Source organism: Podarcis cretensis (genome assembly GCF_951804945.1).
Source record: "Podarcis cretensis genome assembly, chromosome: 12".
Classification (NCBI taxonomy): Eukaryota; Metazoa; Chordata; class Lepidosauria; order Squamata; family Lacertidae; genus Podarcis; species Podarcis cretensis.
Genome location: NC_137181.1, coordinates 41874769 through 41900165, shown reverse-complemented (window position 1 = coordinate 41900165; position 25397 = coordinate 41874769). Strand labels below are relative to the sequence as shown.

At 45.4% G+C, this 25397-nt stretch overlaps 1 protein-coding gene across 1 annotated transcript in view; it reads right to left on the bottom strand.

Moving 5' to 3' along the window:
• The window catches only part of LOC307199515 (ubiquitin-conjugating enzyme E2 E1), a 66698-nt gene extending 46192 nt beyond the window's left edge, over nt 1–20506 (bottom strand). Inside the window, exons 1-3 of the mRNA XM_079947457.1 lie at nt 20348–20506; nt 18993–19171; nt 17601–17651 (exon numbers count right to left, since the gene is read on the bottom strand). Coding sequence (XP_079803583.1) covers nt 17601–17651; nt 18993–19144 — 203 coding nt within the window. The 5' untranslated portion in view covers nt 19145–19171; nt 20348–20506. The remainder of the gene's footprint in view (nt 1–17600; nt 17652–18992; nt 19172–20347) is intronic.
• Between the last annotated feature and the right edge of the window lie 4891 nt (nt 20507–25397).

Here is a 25397-nt window from a genome sequence, read left to right as displayed (position 1 = left end):
CCAGCCTGGGCAAAGATTTAAAAAAGAGAGCTGTTCATTTAGCACAACAGAGGCCCACCTCACCTGTTGAAATCTCCACTGTGCATTTCAAGAACGCCAATCCCGCAAGAGATTTTTGGACATCACACCCTTTCGGTGATTCATTGTCAAAGCCTAGGCTTAAACTCGACCAAAACCTCAGAAGCCGAACAGCTTTTTTACTGACATGACTAAGGCGATTACAAAACAAACCACCAGAAAAGAACAACAACACGCCGCCGAAATCAAAATCAAAACCATGAGCCAGCATAGCGCACTCAGCAACTCTTGTAATTTGAAATAAGGAGAATAAATCTCATCAGTAAGGAAATGAAGTGAATCCGAGCATATCACCATTTACTATACACAGGGAACGGGACTGAGTTTCATTAAGCTCCTGTGAAGGCAAGAATCGTAAAAATGCTTGAGTGTCCATAAAAGGCACTCTAAAGCATCCGAGATCACAAATATTTTAAACTCCCTGACATGATAACCATGGTCTCAGAAAGCATCAAACTTAGTTTACCTTGTCTTTTGAGCAGAGTGAGCAGTCTTCTTCAATCAGCACAAAATGAAAGAGCGAGTGTCAAAGCCCAGTACCCCAACTTGCATGTTAGAATCCTACTTTGAACCTCATATTTCGTGCGCCTTCAGAATTTTAATAGTGAGGAATGTTCCTTCTGATCACAAAACTACTGCATACTTGCTCCCCTTAACATTTCTGGTGGTTTCATCATGTAAACCTTTACCCTTTTGTATAATCAAACTAGAAGAGCAGATAGTAATATGTCTCTTAAATAACCAAGGCTCGGGGTTTCACAGACAATGGCTGCAGGGATGCTGTGGAAAGGGAAGAGGTTGCTTGCAGACCCCATTAACTCAGGCTGGATGTTTTATTTTGTAAATGTATATTTCACCTCTCCAAAAACCATGCAAAGCCAACGGCAAGACAAGAAACTAAGCAAACCAAAGCTAAACTGTCTGGATAACTCGGTTGGTTAGATCAGGCATAGGCAAAGATACCACTTTAGTTAACGGGGCCTCCCACTGCCACGCAATTTCTGTTCTCATCCTGAGGCAAAGTTCTTAACCTGAGGTACTATTTCTGGGTTGGCGGAGTCTGTAACCTGAAGCGTCTGTAACCCAAGGGTACCACTGTAGTATTCAAGATGGAGGGTAGGGGGACACTTACAGGAGCTGTTAAACCAGGCACCCCCAAACTCGGCACTTCAGATGTTTTGGGACTACAACTTCCATCATCCCTAGCTAATAGGACCAGTGGTCAGGGATGATGGGAGTTGTAGTCCCAAAAACAGATGTTTTGGGACTACAACTTCCATCATCCCTAGCTAATAGGACTAGTGGTCAGGGATGATGGGAGTTGTAGTCCCAAAAACATCTGGAGGGCTGAGTTTGCCTATGCCTGGGTTAGAGCGTGGTGCTGCTAACAGCAAGGTGGCAGGTTTGATCCTCATATGGGACAGCTGAATATTCCTGCATTGCAGGGGGTTGGACGAGATGATCCTGAGGGTCCCTTCCAATTCTACGATTCCAACGCATGCGATGAAGTAACATCAAGGAGTGCATGTAGGTATCGGGGGGGTGGGAGGAGAGAAGTAGCACACAGTAGGGGTGGCGGTGGGTGGAACCCCCCCAACCCAGAACATCCTCCAAACCTCCTTGGACTGATACAGATATGAACCAGTTTGTCCTCAAATAGGGAACAAGACACTTCCAAGTCACTCTGAGGGAAAATGAAGCTGGTAAAGGTAAAGGTAAAGGGACCCCTGACCATTAGGTCCAGTCGTGACCGACTCTGGGGTTGCAGCGCTCATCTCGCTTTATTGGCCGAGGGAGCTGGTGTACAGCTTCCGGGTCATGTGGCCAGCATGACTAAGCCACTTCTGGCGAACCAGAGCAGCGCACGGAAACGCTGTTTACCTTCCCGCCAGAGCGGTACCTATTTATCTACTTGCACTTGACATGCTTTCGAACTGCTAGGATGGCAGGAGCTGAGACCGAGCAACAGGAGCTCACCCCGTGGCAGGGATTCGAACCGCTGACCTTCTGATCGGCAAGTCCTAGGCTCTGTGGTTTAACCCACAGTGCCACCCGCGTCCCAGAAAATGAAGCTGACCCCCCCCAACACCTTCCCCACCATTTCCGTAGGTTTGGCTCAGTAAAAGACAGCTCCTTCTTCCTTTGACCAATGGGCAGTGCTTCATAGAATCACAGAACTGTAGAGTTGGAAGGGACCACAAGGATCATCTAGTCCATCCCACTGCAATACAGGAATCTTTAGTCCAATGTGGGTCTCGAACCCACAACCCTGAGATTAAAAGGCTCATGCTTTGCTGACTGAGCTATCCCAGCTTTGTGCATCAAGGAGTTCAAAACTCTTCTATAGCACACACCAACTTATGTAATTTTCCCCCAATCAGATTTTATTAAGACCTTTCATAGTACAATACAATAAAAACAACAACACTAATCTAAGCAAAAAGAACAGAAAGTCTTCTCTCATAGGTAGATCTTAACTTGTCCCACACAAAAAGAGGTGAACCCTCTCAGCTCTCACCTGGGAGAGCTTCCCTTGCCTGCCTCTCACATAGGGTCCTTTGCCAACCATCCGACAGCTTCATCTGCATGCAAACCCTTCATTAAGCCTGAGTGGAGGATTAAAAAAAAAAACACCCACAAAGCAACAGAGCACGGCAGAAGCAAGAACAAAGCAATAAAGGAAAAGAAAAGATAACACAGATATAAAAATACTAAAGGAGTAGTAAAATAGTAAAGGAATAAAAAAAGGAAAAGTAGTAAGTAAAAAAGACACTCAGCTATCTGAATGTCAGTTGTATATACGAGACGCACATGTCAAATTTATGTAGGTAAAAAAAAAGAAGGTAAAGGACTCCTGGACGGATAAGTCCAGTCAAAGGTGACTATGGGGTTGCGGCGCTCATCTCGCTTTCAGGCTGAGGGAGCTGGCATTTGTCCGCAGACAGCTTTCTGGCCATCATGACTAAACCGCATCTGGTGCACGGAGGACGAGCACACAGAAACGCCGCTTACCTTCCCGCTGGAGCAGTACCTATTTATCTACTTGCACTGGTGTGCTTTCGAACTGCTGGGTTGGCAGGAGCTGGGACAGAGCAACAGGAGCTCACCCCATCATGGGGATTCAAACTGCCAACCTTTTGTTTGGCAAGCCCCAGAGGCTCAGTGGTTTAGACCACAGCACCATCCTTGACATTAACACAATGTCTTGTTGTTTAGAGTCAACCTAAATCAGGCATCGGCAAACTCAGCCCTCCAGATGTTTTGGGACTACAAATCCCTAGCTAACAGGACCAGTGGTCAGGGATGATGGGAATTGTAGTCTCAAAACATCTGGTGAGCCGATTCTGCCTATGCCTGACCTAAATGGTGCACTAGTCAAGCAGAGGCTGGTTGAAGCAGAACCACAGAATGGAAGTGATCAATGTCGCAAGCCACGGTCCTCTGTGTGACTAAGTCTGGTACCTTGTGGATTTCACTTCTAGAAAATGGCAGGCAGACATTTTAAGAAAGGGCTAAAGCAGGGCTGAGAACCTGCAGCTCCCCTGTTGCGACTACAGTCCCCATCATCCCTGGCCATTGGAGGTATTGGTTGAGGCTAATGGGAATTTTGAGGCCAACAACCTCTGTAGGTTCAGAGCTTCTCTATTCTGCTAAAGGCTTATGTCTTCTCAGCACAGGCACACAATATAATGTGACATCATGCAAAGAAAGCGCTGGATTTTGGACAGAAAAGACTGGAGTTCAAATTCCTGCTCAGACATGAAGCTCTTAGCATAGGGGGGAGAGAATCTATAACCCCATATTTGCCATACTGATTCCCTGCAAAAAGGACTGGAGACAAAGGAAAATTCCTAGATTTGCCTGTAAGGGACAGTTAAAAATGTTGCTGGCCAGTATTTAGGCAATGGCAGAAGTTGTCACTGCCTGCTGTTATATGTCACGGCAGCATGACAGACAACTGTTTCTGTCTGTTTCATTAATGGCACAACAGCACCAAACCCTGACTCTTTTAAGTCATAATTACAACCTCATGGTTTTTGCTGCTGCTGTTTCTACGTGTATAAATCAGCAACAATTAAAAATATATCCCTAGGTTAAAAAGCGTTAGAAGTGTGCAAAAGTTTACAAAGACCAAGACACTTTAAAAAAAAAAGTTGTATTTAGCTTAGCTTTAGATAAGCTAAACTAGGAAGCTTTCCAAGAATGAAACTGGCATTTGTGTTCCACACTGATATACTTATAAAGTAGGTAATTTCAAGGCGATGTCTGTAAGCTTTTTCACAAGGATTCAAATCCTTAAGACAGGTTACAATTTCTTATTTTGAGAACACGATCATTATGTGTTTTAGATGCCATTTTAAGCTGTATACTTATGCCTACAAACAAGCACACAAGATCTGGCATTAAATCGTCTAATTAGGCAATATTTATATTAGCCCATTATAGTTGAGAGCATTTATGCTAATTGAAAGACACAATATAGTATTTGCAATACTTATTTGTGGAAGACTACTTCATGCATGTTTGTGCAATATATTTATTCAGATATTAAATGGAAAACCATAATGTATCTCTCATAGACATATTTGTGGTTTTTTTCCAGAGAAGGATTCGAACCGCCAACCTTCTGATCAAGAAGCCCGAGAAGCTCCTGTGGTTTATACCACAGTGCCACCCGCGTCCCTTTTACCTTTATTTGACTGACCACCATTTTATCAGATAAAATACACAGCTGAGGGAAGGGAGGAAATGGGCTAGAAACTGTGAAGAAAAGCTCAGCTCCCTTTGTCTCAACACCAAGGTCTGTTTACAAGCTATGAGATTAGGGAGGCTGGCGACAAAACAGTTTTTGAATTCTTTGCAACCATCAACATCCCAAAATCCAACTTGTTCCATCCACTCTAAGTTCTGTTCACAATGAACCCTTCCAGTCTGTCCCAAAAGGTCTTGAATCCACTACATTCCTTTGCAGTTGCTTTTTCCGATGCAGATGTGGGTTTAAGATGCAACAATTTAAAAAAACCCACAACTGTGACTAATGTAAAGCAACAAGAATATGAAATGCTCCGTCTCTGAAATGTGTATTTGAAAGAATGCAAATTTATTGGTAAGAAGAGATTAGGAACCTGTACAAATCCAATTTTGAATAGAGCCACTCCGCTGGCGATCTACCACTAGTTAAATTGAAGGGGTGGCGGACCTGAAACCTTCTCACAATGTAGTCATCAACCACAAACCGAAAGTTCAGTAGACACAAAAATATCTGCAGATAGGCAAGCGTGCTCACAGAGCTTCATGAGAGTCTCTCCAGTCTGAAGCAACAGAAAGGTAAAGTTTGTGTGGATCTATGTGATCTTAAACAGACTGGAACTGAAATAGAGTATTTGTACACATTTAGAACCAAGAAAAAAATCACAATATAGTTCTTAGGTTGGTGAAAAGGTGAAGTAAACAGTAAGAAAGAGAGCCAGTTAAAATCAACAGTCAGACACTATCATGTGCCCTGTCACCTGGCAAGAAAAGACTCAGGTGTGCGGCTACAGATACAATCCACCCCATTAGATTATTTAATCTGACCCACAACTAGTTTGCACCACCTGTGATAAAGTCAGGATTGATCCAGGAGATTAAAAGAATACGGGAAAGTTGACCAAGAATAATTTCACTGACAGAGCAGAGGGAAACCCCATTATTTCTTCTCTATAAAGAACACCACTTGGTAAAAGCAACTATTTCACCCCGATTTTTTATTGTTTAAATATTCTGTCCAGAATTACTGATGGAAAGGAAGAATGGCCAAAATGTGGCTTTTCTAAACATTTAACATGTAAGTAGAATAAATTACAGTGGATTATTTAAATTCAGATTAAAATAATGTTCTCTCTCTCTCTCTCTCTCACACACATTATATATATATATATATATATATATATATATATATATATATGAATGAATGAGATGGATCAGAAACCTCTGATTAAATGACCCCTTGTGGTACACTATAAGACTGATATAATTACTTTTATGACCACATCATTTTAGCATCCTTGCAAACTAATCTTCTACAGCTAAGCACTATTATAATTAAAACACACTGCCACTTTCCCCTGCCTTATAAAGCATTTTTCGGGGCCGCTTCAAACGTGATTAATTTTCTATGCAAAAGCTCTTTCATTTAGGAAACAGATGTAAACCCTGTGTAGTAAAAAATAATAATAATACATGAGGGGTCATCATCACATGTTAACGCTCCAGAAGTACGTGACACACTTTTCCTAAATGAAATATGTATGCGGAGAAGAGACAAGATGTCTCCAGAACAACCAGATTTCAAATTTTCCCTTGTCAAAAAATTCTGTCCACACAGACCGAAAATACTCCCTTCAGTTCCAGAAATACTCCAAAACTGAGATGTGTGCACGTGGGTGAGTGGCGGAGGTGAAACCTATATTTCAAGATTATTTTACTATGCAAGATGTTTTTGCAACGCTATCACAGCACCGTCATTCCTTTCTGTAACTCAGGGAAGAGTTAATCAAGGAACGTTATCTGTGGGAGCTATTTTTGGTCTTAGAACCAGTATGTTTATTTCTTTGTTAGCAAGTCCTGATGCCATACTCTGTGGGGTCGTGAGCACCACTATTTTCCACTTGCCTTTTGGTTTTTAAAATTCAAGGAAGTTGTACTTGGGAAATTGTATCATTCAAATGGATGTGAAAGAATATATTACACAGCACTTCATGGGGCTGGTAAAAGTAGCATCTCAGGAACATCACAGTTTGAAAGCAAAGTACTGTATTCCTATAGCTTACAGTGCTCGGAGCAGGCAACATCACATTTTTTTGCCATCACAAATTGTCTTTCATACTTTGCATGAATTATTTCAGTAGGTAAGTTACATCATAGAATTGTAGAGTTGGAAGAGACACTGAGGATCTTCTAGTCCAAACCCCTGCAAAGCAGGAATACCGTATATACTTGAGTATAAACCGACCCAAATATAAGCCGAGGCACCTAATTTTAGCACTAAAAACTGGGGAAACTTATTGACTCAAGTATAAACCAGTTCACCACACCACAAACCTGGTGGTGGCGGCAGCGGTAGTGGCGGAGGAACAACAAGCAGCCTAAAAGGGCTCCTTTCAGGCCACCCGTCCCTCCGCCGCTCGCGTAAAAGCTGAGGGGGGCTTTTTCAGCATAAAAAATGTGCTGAAAAAGTTGGCTTATACTCAAGTATATACGGTATGTCCCTGCATCGAACCTGCAACCCTGGAGTTATGCTCTAACCCAGGCATGGCCAAACTTGGCCCTCCAGCTGTTTTGGGACTACAACTCTCATCATCCCTAGCTAACAGGACTAGTGGTAGGGGTTATGGGAATTGTAGTCCCAGAACAGCTGGAGGGCCAAGTTTGGCCATGCCAGCTCTAACCAATGGCCCTGTGTGGAAAAACTAAGTTGCTGTTGCTGTCTGGTGGTTGTAAGGTGAAAAGGTAAGGGACGTGGGTGGTGTTGTGGTCTAAACCACTGAGCCTCTTGGGCTTGCCGATCAGAAGGTCAGTGGTTCGAATCCCCGTGATGGGGTGAGCTCCCATTGCTCGGTCCCTGCTCCTGCCAACCTAGGAGTTTGAAAGCGCGTCAAAGTGCAAGTAGATAAATAGGAACCGCTCCGGCGGGAAGGTAAACGGCATTTCAGTGCGCTGCTATGGTTCGCCAGAAGCGGCTTAGTCATGCTGGCCACATGACTGTATGCTGTATGCCGGCTCCCTTGGCCAATAAAGCAAGATGAGCGCCACAACCCCAGAGTCGGTCACAACTGGACCTAATGGTCAGGGGGCCCTTTACCTTTACCAACACATTTCAGAGAGAGAGAGAGAGAGAGAGAGATGGGAGATCAATCACAGATCTCCTGTGCAAAACAGAGTTTGGCCCTTGTAAGGACAGTTCTGGACAGTGCTGTATTTTCATAGAATGGCTGTAAAAATTGTCTGCTCTTCTTTGCAAAGTCTGAAAATTGTGCATTTAAAACAGATACAATATTAGAAATTCCAATGCTATGAACCCCATGGATTATCTGAATTGATAACAAACTGCATGTGTGGTCTTCTATGTGATAACTTTCGCAACCTGCACAAAAGACTGCCACTAAAGACTGTTTGCACTCAGTAAGTACATTTTTTTTGCATCGTTTCCAACGTTTCTGCTACTTCTATGCAGTGCAACAGATGTATCTTCGACAATAGCACTATCTCGTTTATCAAAATAGCCCAGGAAACATCCCAAGGTTTTAGATAAGCTGAGCTACATAAACAAAATCACTGTTTGCATATGATTACTTTGACATAAGGCTTTCCAGATCATGGTTTCTACTGTAACCCCCATCCTGCACACAAGAAGCAAGTAAGATATGCTCACAGCACCACAAGCGTTATCAAAATGTGTTGCCAATGGATCACAAAGACAGTTAAAATAAGATAGGTAAGTGGTAATCTGGACATTTCAAACTTCAATTCTTTGCCAAAGCAGCTTCCTAAATCTGTCATTTTTCATATTTGGCAGGCAAGGCACTCAGCTCATTAGGGAATTACTTAGAAAGGGTGCACCAAAGAGAAAATCACTACAAAAAAAAAATCAAGCTAGCTATTGCCACGTGATCTAAACTAAACAAACCCTGCCATTAGTATCTATCCCTCTGGTGTTTTGGGGAGGTGTTTTTTTTTAAAAAAGAAGAAGAAGAAAGGAATCAACTGAAACTGTTTGCTGTTCAAAGTAATTGTGGGCTCCCAGGAAATATCACCCAGTTTGTTTTTTTATCATCCTGCTGTAAAGCGATCTTTACAGGTGAAGTAGATGTACTCAATCAGACCAACTTGTCTGTCTAGTTCCAATACTATCTCCCTCAGCAACACTCCAAGGTCTCTGGGACCCAAGATTAGTTTTACAGAGAAATGTCAGGCATAGAAGCTGAACGTCAAAAGCTCGTGTCCTACCACTGTATTACAGCCCCTACCCAGAAGAACAAGTGCAGCCCCCAAGACATTTTGGCACAGACAGAGGGGCAGAGATAAATTGCAAAGTGTGCTGGAAATAGTGCTAAATGATCAGAAACGAGGATGCAGGTTTAAAAGGAAACAGGCTCAATTATTACTGTTTTTTAAATCGTGCCATTTCCAATGGATGACCATTTGAAGTGCTTACTCAAATATTTCAGGAGAGTGCTGCTAATTGAGGCCAAATGCCTATCTAATGCAACATCCTATCTCTCTCAGATGACTTACTTGATGCCCATGGAAGGCATAGCTGTCTGCCACATTATTAGACAAGCAGTAGACACTGTGTGGCAAGTGGCCCCTAGCCTACCACAGCTACCTTTACAGGTAAAGGTAAAGGACCCCTGGACTGTTAAGTCCAGTCAAAGGTGACTATGGGGTTGCAGCGCTCATTTGGCGTTTGTCCACAGACAGTTTTCCAGGTCATGTGGCCAGCATGACTAAACTAAGGTTACCAGACGTCCCCATTTCCCGGGGACAGTCCCTGGATTTACAAATCAATCCCCATACAAAATCCATTGAAGTTGAAAAGTGTCATTGAAAAAAATCTGGTAACCTTAGACTAAAACGCTTATGGCACAATGGAGCACCGTGACGGAAATGCCGTTAACCTTTCTGCCACAGTGGTACCTATTTATCTGCTTGCACTGGCGTGCTTTCAAACTGCTAGGTTGGTAGGAGCTGGGACTAAGCAACGGGAGCTCACCCCACCGCGGGGATTCGAACCGCCGACCTTCTGATCGGCAAGCCCAAGAGGCTCAGTGGTTTAGACCACAACGCCACCCACGTCCCTTACCTTTTCACCTTACAACCACCAGACAGCAACAGCAACTTAGTTTTTCCACACGTCTATGGACAAGTGCCAAAAAAATTACATTGATCAAACACAGCCCATGCTCCGTGCTGCCTACTGCTGCATTTAATTTTGGAATTAAACTGTTGCAGAACAATTGTGGCCAAGCCAACCATCCTTGTTCAGGATGCTGTTAATCCAATGCACCATAAGCATGACAATTACTTAGCAACCGTCCCAGTCAGGCCCAATGCTAGAGAGTGACCAGGTGGGGCAATGGCAAAGGGCCCAGACCTTCAATGGAGCCCCTCCAAGACCCCCAACTAGATGCAATAGGCAGGCAAGCAGTTGCTGTTGCCATCACACATCTTAAAACTCTAGATCCTTAAACTTCAAACCCTCCCCACTGAATCTTTTCTAAAACGGATCTTTGCTGATTGAGAAAGAGTTCATTACTGTCATGCAGATCTTGAATTACTTTGGGGCTTTTTGCTCCATCCAGCTGTTCTGTCCACCCTGTTTGGGGAGCCACTACCCCAGTCCCAAGAAATATGGTTGCTGCTTGTGGTTGCCCATGGCGAGAGGAGGCAAAGGCACTCTGCACATGCAGAGCAGCACTTAACTTTTATTTGCATTTAAGCAGGAGGTTCTTTTCATCTTTGCAGGTAAAGCCACCAAGAGCAATGCTTAATTTCTAATAAATGAAATAATCAAACTCTTGCGTGAACTGGATGCAGTAATTAAATCTGAAAGCACAGGATTAGTACATTTAACAGCAGATTAAAAGTGAGGATTTTATTCAGAGCTGTGCCCTGAAAGGCTGATCAGTACTGAGGGCATTGTAATATAGAAAGGAATTTTATATCTTCATTTGGATAATGTTTTGTAAAAAGCTTTCCCAAAAAAGTGATAAATCTGCCTGAGAGAAACATTTGCTAACTGAACAGTCTCTAATCATTATTGGCTTTAATTTATATTTAAAAAGTAAAAAGAAACTAATGTAGGTCTTTCTATAGGTTTAACTACCAATTTCTCCATATGAACCTTATTGTACACTGTTCCTTAAGTATTTGCTCCACATTATGTAGGAATTTTTCAGCTAATAAACATTTATAAAGTACTCTCCATAGCATGTCACCACTGACAAAAAACAGAAAGCATACATATGCAAAATGAACTTGGCATTCACAAATGTCTCTTTCAAGCCAGTGAACAAAGGGAAGGAAAACCAAAACTCTCATCTTGGTTAAACAGCTGCAGAGTATTCCTGCATTATGGAGCGCTAGAAAGCAGCCCATTTAACGCATTTGCCCAGGCAATAGCTGCTCAAGGGAACACATTCGTTCATATAGCATTTCTTGCAAAATAATAAAAAATTGTGTATTTTAAAACCTTGGTTCTTAAAAATATGCACTTGCATATAGTTCCACTGATATTAAGGAGACCAAATCTGTGTAAGTTTTTAAAGAATTAAGATATTGGGGCACAGATTAATTAATATATGAAAGTAGAGTTCAGTGCTATTGTCAGATATATTTTTTTAAGCCTTCACTGAGTTTAAAGGGAGATTTAGGGCTATTGAAAAAAACACCAATAATTTATTGCTGCACAACTTGTGAAATCGAATTCAAATTTCTAAGTTCCATTTCTGCAAATCACAGATAATTTCCCATTCATTTCTGTGCATTTTTATTATGTATTACTTTGTGGCATGACATTAACATTTCTCTAGTCCTCCCCCTCCTTTATTATTATTTCAGGTCAAAAGGTTTGTAAGCATTTTTGTAGAGAGAAAAGTTACAAGAAACAACATCTGGACAAACTAATAGGATTCATGCATATTCTGCACATTTGAAATAGGAGTTTTACTATTAGTTTTCCCTGAAGGTTTCTAAATCACACAAACCTGAAAAACATCCTTAAAATGCTCATGATAGAATTAGAGAGACAAAACGTTAGATTAGTTATGAAGTCCAAACTGTACTTTGTGAGACTATGCTGTTATTTGCACTTTTTCTTCTGCGACCTATGAAAGTCAGAATTCTGAACACACAAATAGGTAGGGAGGGGGGAACCATCCACTTTGTTTTTCTTTGCCCAGCCCAGTATGTTTGCACAAGTCTTAAGGAAATTCTATGCTACTAAAGGTAAAGGTACCCCTGCCCGTACGGGCCAGTCTTGACAGACTCTGGGGTTGTGCGCCCATCTCACTTAAGAGGCCAGGGGCCAGCGCTGTCCGGAGACACTTCCGGGTCACGTGGCCAGCGTGACATCGCTGCTCTGGCGAGCCAGAGCCGCACACGGAAACGCCGTTTTCCTTCCCGCTGGTAAGCGGTCCCTATTTATCTACTTGCACCCGGAGGTGCTTTCGAACTGCTAGGTTGGCAGGCGCTGGGACCGAGCAGCAGGAGCGCACCCCGCCGCAGGGATTCGAACTGCCGACCTTTCGATCGGCAAGTCCTAGGCGCTGAGGCTTTAACCCACAGCGCCACCTGCGTCCTTCTATGCTACTACTAAGCGCTTTAAAAGAGACATTTATTGAAATGCCAATAAACAGCACTATTTCTTGGTAGCCAGATGTGATCCTTTGGACGTGAAAGCCCTATCTTCTATTTAAACCCCAGTCAAAATGTGTCTTCAGTTCTCTCGTAATAACTGCCAAGCAAGAACCCAAGCAATTTCACAAATGGACAAGGAAAACTGCTCACCCTCCCATGGAAACTCTCCAACAAGTGTCAAGTTAGCACATCAAAATGCATGAGACAAACAGAAACTCTGCAAGATTACCCAGAAAGATGGCATTTAAAAGAACACAAATATCTCAAACAAAAAATGGCAAATAAAATAAAATAAAATAAAAAATGCTGACACTGTCAGACTAAGGATTTTACACAAAGCCCCTTTCTGAGAAACAAATTGCTCTCTTTCCTTTCTTAGGGGTCCTCATGGAAGTTTGGTGTGTAGCTGCTTTCGAGGGCTTGCCGCTGCTCCTTTTTGCCCATGTTTGTTGCTGCTCCTCAGTCTGTTGTGCAGTAATTGTTGCGTACGCAAACTGGGTGTACTCGGGGCGATTTCTAGCCTTCGGTGCACATTCCCAAAGTGCACCGAGTCAATAAAAGAAAGCACTTTTCTGTACACATCTGGAGCATTTCAAGTCAGGTTTCATTCCCAGACCATAAAGCAAAAGCGTGTGAAACCTGATCCCCTGGAAAGTACTGCCATCTGAATGCAGGGGGGCTGCTTCCAACAACCATGGAGATCCTTATCAGGTATGGAGCAAAGGGAGAGGGGGGGCTTGGGGACAAGGAAGGCGATCTCGCATGTTATCAAGGAGGAGATTCAACAGCAGTCTGGTATGATCAGAGCAGCCAGAAGAAGCCGCACTATTTTAGTACAGTCTAACTTTGGTTGGGGACGTGGGTGGCGCTGTGGGTTAAACTACAGAGCCTAGAACTTGCCGATCAGAAGGTCGGCGGTTTGAATCCCCGTGACAGGGTGAGCTCCCGTTGCTCGGTCCCTGCTCCTGCCATCCTAGCAGTTCAAAAGCACGTCAAAGTGCAAGTAGATAAATAGGTACCACTCTGGCGGTAAACGGTGTTTCCGTGCGCTGCTCTGGTTCGCCAGAAGTAGCTTCGTCATGCTGGCCACATGACCCGGAAGCTGTATGCCGGCTCCCTCAGCCAATAAAGCGAGATGAGCGCTGCAACCCCAGAGTCGGCCATGACTGGACCTAATGATCAGGGGTCCCTTTACCTTTAACTTTAGTTGACAAACATAATCCGTTCCGGAAGCCCGATCAGCTTCTGAAACATTTGACAACCGAGGCATGGTTTCCGATTGGTTGCAGGAGCTTCCTGCACTCAAGCGGAAGCTGCATTGGACGTTCGGCTTCTGAAAAACGTTCAAAAACCAGAGCATTTACTTCCAGGTTTTCAGCATCCAGGAGCCAAAACATCCCAAAACGGAGCCGTTCAGGAACCGAGGTCTGACTGTACCATAAAACATATACATAAAACCTGACAAAAGAAGGATTGAGCCACTGCCCAAAGCAAATTAGGCCCAACGGCCACTTTCACAAGAACTGCTTCAGCAGTTTTCACACATTTGCCATGCCTGCACAGTTACAGCACCACACGCAACCTTCACTATGCATGTCCATATACGGTGGTACCTCAGGTTACATATGCTTCAGGTTACAGACTCCGCTAACTCAGAAATATTACCTCAGGTTAAGAACTTTGCTTCAGGATGAGAATAGAAATCGTGCTCTGGCGGCGCGGCAGCAGCAAGAGGCCCCATTAGCTAAAGTGATGCTTCAGGTTAAGAACAGTTTCAGGTTAAGTACGGACCTCCAGAACAAATTAAGTACTTAACCCGAGGTACCACTGTATTATCATCTCTGCTCTCCTCCAAATACTTTGTCTGTAGTTATCACGGACGGTGAGAGGCTGAATGCATACTTCTCTAACCAAACAGCAACTGGTGTGATGGTGCATTTTAAAGACTATATTTGTTCCTAGGAATAAAATAATGCCCGTCCGCCAGATCCTTAGCAGCTCCAAAGATTATCACTCAAATTAAAAGAGACCGTTTCCCACATTAACCATATCCACAAGTGCGAGGGACAAAAAGGCATTCTTAGTGTCACTTGTGAAAGCAGCCTATGGCAGGGGGCTTCACGGTGCGCCCCTTCGAGGAACAAAAGCAACAATCCAAGCTTTCTCGAGCGTAGCCAAGACAAAACACAGGCAAGCTGGCAGTGCTCAACCTTGTCCTGAAGGCAAACACATCAAACGAAAGGGGAGATGCAGGACCTCATGGGCTCACAGAAAGCTTTAAGGTGCCTTGTTGGGAAAACTCTTAGAAGAAGCAAAAAGTATATGAGGAATAAACCTACAGGCCCCTGTCACCAATAATATTCAGGGCATGCAGCTATGCTGTAGCAGCTTAGGTGGGGTGAAATGTGATTCCATTCTGTCTTTAAAAAGACAACAAGGAGTTCATCCCCTGAAATCATAGTGGCACACTGCAAAATCCTTTAAAAAATTGTGCATTTCTCACATCTGTAATGGGCCGCTACAGCAGTCTCCAATCCTGAATGAGAGCAGCATGAGACTAGGAGAAAGCAACCTTGCCACGCCAATGCTACTGGTGTATCTTTCCCATAGCATCAGCTAACAGCTGGATTCACACTGAATACATAAAGGCAGGGGTAGTCAATGTGTTACCCTCCAGATGTTGTTAACTCCAACTCCCATCAGCCCCAGCCAGCATGACCAATGGTCAGGGGGTGCACCGCAATGGTTACTCCTGTGTTAGGAAATGGCAACACATAGGCTATTTTCACACATGATGCTTAAATCTGTTGTAGCCTGTGCTGTGCCTGTGATTTTAATGCAACACCTACATGGGCTAGAGAAATGGCTCTCTTCCACGAGAACATATTCATACATCTACAAAATATTTTAAAATATTCTTTTGTGTGACAAAGCAAACACATCCCCCAAAAATGCCGTCATTTTCATAACGGATTTAAGATGCGAATGAAGAGAGAACAATGTTTTGAGACACAATTTTGTGCCCCCAAGCAAATAAGTGCCAACAATGAAGTTACTCTAAAACTCAAGATTCAAGGTTTCTAGGTCCCGCCCCCCACTTCCTCCTCCTCCTCCTCCTCCTCCTCCTCCTCCTCTCACTACCAATTATGAGCCAAATCGAGGCTAGCATACTTCTCTCAAGTTCAGCACAGTCCACAGGAAAAAGAAACTTGAAAACATCCAAACTTCTGCTCACATATACGATTTGAAGTGAAAGATTCCTCTGATCACCAGGTAGTTTAAAGTGCTTGTAGCATAAACCAATTTTTGCCCCTCAAAAGGCTTGAGCAAAGCAAACATCTCTGTATTGTGCCTCGAAGTTTATGATTCCCGGTGGACTGCACTAGTGAAATAAGAAACCACATCTACAGTCATTATATTCTGACAAGGTAATTTGCTAGCATAGCCCTGAAAGGCACCAAGTTCATATACAAGCTGTTTAGGGAGAGATAACTGTTGCGAGATTACTTGGATGATTTGGACATACACTTCGATCAGGCAGGGTAAGAGGGAAGCCATTAACAAGAATGCAACACTGAGAACAGCAGACTCCAAAAACCCACATAGCAAATTCACAAGCATGATTAATTTAAACCGCATGAAGCTTCAGCAACAAGACAAAGCCATTTGTCATGCATGTTTTTAAAGTCTCTCTTATCAAACACCAACGACTAAAAACCTTTAACATCATAATACATTTGTATCAGTCATCTCCCCTCTTTCATCCAGGCATCAGTCACTGATAATGTTCCTGATCCCATTGCAATGGGGACTTCGGCCAATAGAAGGAAATACGTCTTTAGCTGATCTCGTTAAATAAACAGGGCAGCCCTTCATTAAGCCCAGACCTCTGCTCTCCTCACATATTTTCCTCCCAGTTTCTTCACGTGAAGGCTGGATTTTAAAATGAAACTTTAACAGTCCCATCATTTGCTTGCTGGAGCAGTCATAAAGGAAAGGGAACGTCTTGCAGGTAGAGGAAGCAAGCTCCACCCTAGGTGTTTTAAAAGACGGATCGTTTCACCGGCTGCCACCATCAATAGCAACTGGCTCGAAAGTGGTTATTAGCAGCCTGGACAGATAAAGATGCTCTCAAGAAACAGCAGCCTCAACTGTGACAGCATGTGCTGAAAGTAGCCTTCCTGTTTAATTAACAAGGGGCAACCATGGACCATCTATACTGTATTACCCCATATCTAAATGCTCAGGGGCTACAAAAGCTAAGTGATAACCTAAGAAGCAGCTTAGCAGGTACTTTCAGAAAGTGTCTAAATCTTTTAACACACAGCTCAAACACTCATTTTATAAAAGGCAATGACATCCCCCTGGGGTGTGCTTTCACCAGATTACATGTATGCTCTTAAGGTGCATATGCTGAGCTAGGAACTCAAATCTCGCTCCTATTGCATGCAGCACTGCATGGCGCAGAGGCATAACAACTTGAAAAAGCAGCAACAGGTCTTCCATCTCCCCCCCACCCCACAAATTGAATGCAATAATAAGCATGATGCAATTCGGAATACCTATAAATGCAAAAGGGGTGACGGGAACATGCGTTTTCATATCCTTCACAACTGCCCAGCCACAGAAATATATATACATTCACACAGCATGACAACCAATGATGCAATCCATTCCTAATGCAATTATTTCTGAAGTACAATAAAAACAAGCATAAGAAACAGAATATTCACATCCGGAATTCACCTCCTGAGCCTCAAAGGCCATAAGGAATTATTCCAAGCCATTCAGAAAATATACTCTGCATCAACATTTCAGAACCAAAAATTATATTTAGAAGTAATAACCTGTCAAGTGCTCTCCAGTCTTCCTCATTACCATCGTAGGTGCGGTAGCTGCCACCCCACAAAATGTCCTGCATTTAACTGGTAAGATGCATTTATTTCCCTGCCCTTCTGGAAGCAGCAGCCAACAACTGCACGCAGGAAAACACAGAGTGCAATGATATCATGCCGTGTCACGTGCCTTATTTAACTAAACATGGGAGGCAATACAGGTTGGAGGTAGCCACACTTAATTGCAACACGTAGTCCAGCCATTAGAAAAGATGGATCAACACATACCTGCAGTTGGGAGGTGGATCTAAGGTGATGTCAGCCAACTCCTTCTGAATCCTACAGCAAGAAACCAAAAGAGAAGGCAAATCTTACACAGGGAATTCAAGAGATGAAAGCAGTAACATCCACACACACAAAAAAACTATTGATAGGGATAAAGGGCAAGCTACATAAATCTACTAGGGTTGATCCAGGTCCATTATTTCCAAACCTCAGTGATCTTCATAATACTGAAACTATTATACCTGCTTTATAGTCAGAAACACAGGGCAAAAGACACTGTTTTGCTCAAATTAATGAGTCCAAAACTCATGCCAACTTTTGGTCAAGTCTAGCATTCTGTGCAGTGAAACATACTAGATCCCCACAGACGCAGCAGAAACGAATGACATTCCAATTGGATCACCTTAATGCCATCGCAGGTATGAGAGAATAAATAGTACAGAGTTCCCCTTCACTAACCACAACAGAAGAAATCCAAACATCAATGATATCAGCAACAGGATTCCCACTGATTTTTATCACTAAGCAGCAAAAGGAAGGGTATGTTCAGAGCATTATAGAATATTCCTTCTGTTTGTTTCTCCCTCCCCAAAATTAATTGGCAGTCAATACAAATACTACTGTGTGCCCTCCCCTCTGTAAAATTCCTCATGAAAGGCTCCTCCTCTTTCCATACCAATGTGACACATTAATTTCAGTAGAAACAAGATGGAGAGCGCTGGACCCATCAGACAATTTTTTGGAAATACCAATTCGAATCCCAGCTACACAAGGAGGTTCATAAGCATGAGATTTGTATGTTTTCAATAAGAACACTCGTCTTATTGAAGCAACAGTGATCTTTTGCATCAAAGTTTGAAAGCTGAATTGTGATGAATTTGAAAAAACAGAAAAGATTGACTCTAAACGCGAGCAACGATAGAAAGTAGCATTTTTTTTCTCCCTGGGAGGCTACTATTTTAACACCTAATTGGATGAACTCAATGCAGATACCAAATCTTAATTAATCTATATCACACTCCTGCACACTGACTACTGCCACCATCCACCAGGAAAGCTTGTGAAGAAATTAAGAGTTTTGCCCAAGGCTACGCAGTAAGTTGGTAGCAAGGCAGGAATTGAGGTACTCTTGGTTTGAAGTCACTGGCTCTGAACTTTTCTGCTGGTGGATACAAGTGATAATGACAAGTTTCAAGTAGAAGGTTAGAGGTATGGTTAGGTAAAAAAACCCTGAGATTCTTTAAAATAAAAATAATGCACTTGGGGAGTGGGCAACAATGCTGATGGGGGGTGGGCTGTAATTGTTTTGCAGAAACAGCATATGCCAGAAAGGTATTTAGTGAAGAAAAGCCATCGTAACAACTATAAGGAAGAGAAAGCTAAGGACAGTCTCACCTCTTGGCACTGGTGGAAAGGAGCTTGGAATTTTTACTCATGCTGACTTTACTTTCCTTCTTCTTAGGTGTGCTTGTCTCTTTCTCGGTCTGTTGGTTGGAAGACGAAGATGAGGAAGAGCTGGTGCTGGCCCTCGAATCGTCATCCGACATAGCTACCCCACACTACGTACCCCAAACCTGGAGTAAAAACACCACAAGGAACGGGGGACAGTTAACACTTGGACAAGGAGCCACGGGGGTCTTGGGTCAAGCTCTTAGAAAACATTTTCTACTTCTCTTCGTAGGGAGAAAGAATGAATAGATTCAAAGAGAAGCCCCCACCCGCAAGTTTCAGCAACATTTAGGGCCAGCTCCTCTCTGGAAATGGGGGCGAGGGGGACGCGCAGACCAGAAGAATTAATAAAAGGGGAAACTGGGATTAGGGAGACGAAGCAATTTCCTTACATGCCTCCTCTAACCTTTTCACACAGGACCCCCTCCGACCCCTTGCTTTCCCCCTCCAAATAGCATCCATGACACAAGGTGATAAAGGGGTCAGAGAACAGAGGCTAGAGAGTGGTGGAAACATTGGTATTCTACAAGGTTGGGGCGAAATAAGAAATTCGGGGGGGGGGGAGTACTAGGAAAAACTGGGAGGTTGCTGAAAGAGGTGAGGTGGAAAACTCACCACCACAGGAAGTGAGGGTTGGGGGGGGGAATACTTTTCAGAAGCTGCATAATGGGGACTAGTAATTAGGGACTGGGGGGGGGGGAGAGATGACCCAGGAAAAAGGGGAATGCCATGGAGGGGGGAGAGGAGAGGAGAAATCCGTAGTGGGTGCGAAAGAGAAATCGGTATTGTGGGCAGGGGGTGTCTATAGAGTATACCCCCCTCCAACTTGGGGGGGGGAGCAGCTAGCTACTCCTCAAGGGGCTCCCCGCCCCTTCTTCCTCCTCTACTTCTAAACGCCCCCCTTGGCTTTTGTTTTACTACCCTTCCCCACCCCCCAAAACAACATGCCTCCCTTCCCACCACCTCATCCTTCTCGGTTTGCAGGCGGGGTGGGGAGGGGAGAGAAAGCTGCCCCCCCCCCCGTCCGCGCACCCTCCGGCCTCCCCCGGCTCCCAGCGGTGCGGGGCGAGACCTGTCAGCTCTCCTCCCTAAAAATTCTCCCCACCCCCCGACGTCTCCTCTGCCCACCCGGGTCTCCCTCCCTCCCCCCGCTGCCATCTCCTCTCGGCTCCCCCCCCCCCCGCGGGAAGCAGCCCCCAAGCCCCGGCCGCCCTCCTCCGCGCTCTCGGGGGGAGGCCAGGCGCGGCGGGGGCGCCTGCGCCCGTCGAGGGTGAGAGTCGGGGCGCCCCCTCTCCCCCTACCTCTCTCCCTTTGTGTCTGGCGCTCCTCCTCGGTGCGGCTGGGCCTGGCCACTCGTGTCTCTCTCGCGGGGAGAGAAGCGGAAGTGCTGCAACAGCAACTATTAAGCAGGCAATGGCTTCCCCGCCTGCCGCTCTGCCTTGCCGCCCCCCCCCCCCCGCCCGCCGCCGCCGCCGCCGCCTTCCCGCAAGCAGGGGAAGGGGAAGGGGGGACAGACAGCCGGTGTCACCCTACAGTGTACAAGAAACGCTATACACACACATATAGAGTGTACACACACACACACACACACACACACAGTGCTTTTTTTCTGGGGGGGACGCAGGGGGATGCATGCCCCTAAACATTTTGTGAATCTAAGTTTGGCCTCATGGAGGGGCAGTATTTCAGTATGAGTAGGAAAATGAGAGTACCCCTAAACATTTTTTTACCTCGGGTTACATACGCTTCAGGATACATACGCTTCAGGTTACAGACTCCGCTAACCCAGAAATAGTGCTTCAGGTTAAGAGCTTTGCTTCAGGATGGGAACAGAAATCGTGCTCCGGCAGCGCAGCCGCAGCAGGAGGCCCCATTAGCTAAAGTGGTGCTTCAGGTTAAGAACAGTTTCAGGTTAAGTACGGACCTCCGGAACGAATTAAGTACTTAACCCGAGGTACCACTGTATACACACACACACACACACACACACACATACACACGGTGCTTTCTTCTGGGGGGACGCAGGGGTACACATACCCTTAAGCATTTTGTGAATCTAAGTTTGGCCTCATGGAGCGGCAGTATTTCAATATGAGTAGGAAAATGAGAGTACCCCTAAACATTTTTTGAGGAAAAAGCACTTCACACACAAACATATATGTATACACACACACACACACACACACACACACACACACACTTCCCTCTGTCTTCCCACCAAAGTGTGGTCGTGCCCCCCCCCCCAAAGCACACACATCCACCCCATCGAAAGAGGGCTTTCCCGGGGCCACGATGGCTCTACATGCCACCCCACACTCACCTCTCTCTGTCCCCCCTTTGGAGGTGCGGGGCGGGGAGAGGGATAAAAAGATGCCTCTGATGGGGGGGCCACCTGGAGCAAGCCGGGCAAATAGTCCGCACCTGGGTGCTGCAGGGATCCAGAGTTACTGGATTCCCAACCTTTTTGGGGGGCCATGCCCCACCTAAGCATCTCTAAAATCCCGATTAATCCCCCCCTACATGACATATAATTCTTATTATTCAAAAAGTGAACTTCGTGGAGGAAGCCTAAAAGGCCTTTCGTTGTTAATAACTTGTTTTTGAATTGACCCCCTTAAAAATCAAATTGCCCACCTGTGGGCCGTGGGCCCCACATTGGGAACCACAGTACCTAAGGGGGGGAACCTTTCCAAACCTAATCATGAGAATGAGAGGCATGTCGGTTTTGGGGGTGGGGGTTGGAGGTCAAGGGCACCTTCTCTGAAAAGTCACTCCATCAGGTGTCTCCCCCCACCCCCCCAGCCCACCTCACGCCAAAAGGCTCCTAGGAAGCGGCCTTTTCTTCTTGTTTTACCTATTTCTTCCTCACTTTAAAAGCACAGAAGGAGAGAGAGAGACTGATAATGGCCTCAGGAGTGTGAAGTCCCCCCACCTTCACTCACTTTCTCCAGCAGAAACAGCAACCACCTGTCCTGGCTCTGGGATGGCCTCAGTAGATTTTTACCTGCAGAGTCCCAAAACAACAGGCCTGTCCTGTTAGGAAAAAAACTTCATTTTCTTATCTTAGGGCAAGCAGCTTTCTGCTTGTCCAAACTCTAAAGGTAGCAAAAACAGCCAAAAACCCCCAGCAATTCCTCTTTTCCACCCACTTCACTTCTGTAGTTTTAACTTCACATCTATTTCTTTTTGTTTATCCAAAAGCATCAGTAAACATTTCACCTCCAACCCTGCAGAGCCACCTATTAGACATTCAGGGTCACGATCCTGCAAGTGGGAGCCTTGGAGAGGGGCTGCAGGCAAGCTGCAAGTTTAAGAACCATCCCTTCCTAAGGGGATAGAGAGGAGATGAAGTGATGTATTTAAAACATTTAAAGTGTTCATTAATGTCATTTATCTGGAGGGGATAGGAGCTGAAAAGAGACTTATCTGGCAAGCGACACTTTGGCTAGTCTAACCCCACTTACCTAGGAATAAGCCCCACTGGGTTCAATAGAACTTACCTCTGAGTAGACATGGTTAGGAACGCACTGCTACTTTGTAAAGCATTCATTGATGGTCAGTCTCATTACTCTGATTTTAGCTTCTTTCCTCATCCTGTTCATTAGCTTTTGGGTTCTTCCATCCCATAGGGCACAATTTCATTGTTCTATGTGGGTGACATCATTTTGTTACAATGGGAAAGTCTGTGATGTCACCAGTCCCATTCAGGGACCTAAATGTTTTGGGGGGATGGGAGGATGGGTGTGGAAGACTCCCTGGTCCTGAATGGGGTAACTGTGCCCCTGAAGGACCAGGTGCGCAGCCTGGGAGTCATTCTAGACTCACAGCTGTCCATGGAGGCGCAGGTCAATTCTGTGTCCAGGGAAGCTCCATCTGGTACACAGACAAAGACCCTACCTGGCGGCAGACTGTCTCGCCGGAGTGGTGCATGCTCTAGTTATCCCCCGCTTGGACTACTGCAATGTGCTCTGCGTGGGGCTACCTTTGAAGGTGACCCGGAAACTACAGCTAATCCAGAATGTGGCAGATAGACTGGTGACTGGGAGTGGCCGCCGAGACCACATAACAACAGTCCTGAAAGATCTACATTGGCTCCCAGTATGTTTCCGAGCACAATTCAAAGTGGTGTTGCTGACCTTTAATGCCCTAAGTGGCCTCAGCCCAGTATACGTGAAGGAGCGTCTCCACGCCCATCATTCAGGTCCAGCTCCGAGGGCCTTCTGGGGGTTCCCTCCCTGCAAGAAGTGAGGTTACAGGGAACCAGGCAGAGGGCCTTCTTGGTAGTGGTGCCTGCCCTGTGGAACACCCTCCCATCAGATTTCAAGGAAATAAAACAACTATCTGATTTTTAGAAGACATCTGAAGGCAGCCCTGTTTAGAGAAGTTATTGATGTTTGATGCTTCATTGTGTTTTTAATATTCTGTTGGGAGCCACCCAGAGTGGCTGGGGAAACCCAGCCAGATGGGCGGGGTATAAATAATAAAATTATTATTATTATTATTATTATTATTATTATTAACATGAAGACCCCCAAGCCTGGCAGGAGGCTGAAGGAAAATCTGGTTTTATTTTAAAATATACTAGTAATTTGGGAGCTGATCGCTGAGTCAGAAATATTTTCTTCATTGGATCTCTTCTCTTGTCTGAACTGCTGCAAGCTGATGTGCTGCTGTGTAACAGAAATGCCAAGTGACTTTTAATGACAACCAAGAGAAGTTCTCATTGAATGGACTGGCTGGGTTTTGGTCTTTCAACTGTGCACTCAACACTTACCTGGGAACATGCAAGCCCCCAAATGCAAAATCTGACCTGCATCAGAAAGGCCACATTGCTCTGGAAGTCCCCCTGCCGTGGCAGCTTGCCTTCTTTGGAGGAAAGCCAAGTTCCGCAAGATACAGGCTGGGCTTCAGCAGGAGGGAGGCAAGGCAGCAGTCTTTCCCCCTTAATGTGGACCAGGATGGGGAAGGTCACTGTTATGTAGTGAAGTTTCACCCTGGGCCAGCAGGGGGATACTGTATATAGTTTTCACTCAGGTCTGTAGATAGTTTTCACTCAGGTCCACGTCAGTTATTTTAGGCGGGAAACACTGGGCTGTTGTTGCTACAATGTTGACAGCCAGCTGCCTATAAAAGCAGGCCGGCTGAGCTGTTTGCAGTCAGTTCTATTCCAGCTTACAAAATAAAGAGCTACTTGGAGAAATCGCTGTGTCGTCTGCTATGTCAACCCACAACTTAACACTGGCGACGAGGGTGGGATCGATGGACATCAGAGCACAGCCAGATGCGGCCAGCCTCTGAACTGAGCTGAATCACTGAGCTGAATCACAGAGCAAAATCACTGAGCAAAATCACTGGACAGAACCAATTCAGAGCTGACTGTTCTGGCTAAGAGCACTGTGTTCCATCCATCGCCCTTCACGCCGGCATCGGAATCATGGCTTCACTTGTGCCTCTACCGCCGTTTGCACCAGCCTCTGAATCATGGGACTCCTACCTCGCTCGGTTCAACTGCTACCTCCAAGCCAACGAGCTGACAGCAGTATCAAAGGATCGGAAGCGGGGCCTATTCCTCAGCCTCTGTGGGCCTGAGGTGTTTGAGACGGCCCGAGCATTGGTTGCGCCTGAAGCAGTCCAGGCAACACCATGGGACACGATCCAAGAGAAGCTCCGCAACCACTACGCACCAAAGCCGTCCAAGATTGCTGCCCGCCATGCGTTCTACCACCGGAACCAGGCAGAGGGGGAGTCAATCAACAACTACACCACCGCCCTGCGACAGGCTGCAATGCACTGTGAGTTCCGAGACTTAGACGATGCCCTGATGGATCGAATCGTCTGCGGGGTCCGGGACATCCATCTGCAACGGCGTCTCCTCGCCAAGCCAGACCTCACGCTACAGAAAGCCATTGAGGAGGCTGTGGCCTCAGAAGCTGCTGAACGCTCCGCCCAGGAGATCTGCAAGTCCAGCAGCCCGCGTCTTGCTAGGGAGCCAGTTCCGGTGCATCATGAAGAGGCCAGCAGTGATGAGGCATCCTCCAGTGAAGACGATGACGTGCACCAGACAAAGAGGGAGCGTAGGAAGTTCCAACAGAAGTCCAAGGGCCAACCGGAATGTGCCGGCTGCGGAGGCAACCATTCCCGTGCCAAGTGTCGATTCAGAGACGCCATCTGTAGGAAGTGTTCCAGAAGGGGCCACATCGCTAAGGTCTGCCGATCGGCTCCGTCTGACACCCCCCCTTCATCGACTCGCAAGTCCAAGTCTTCACTCCAGTCTGCCAAGGAAAGTTGTTTCGCTCTCACCAACTGCCGCTGCCCGTCTGGAACCACGATTGGCCAAACCGACTCGCCTAC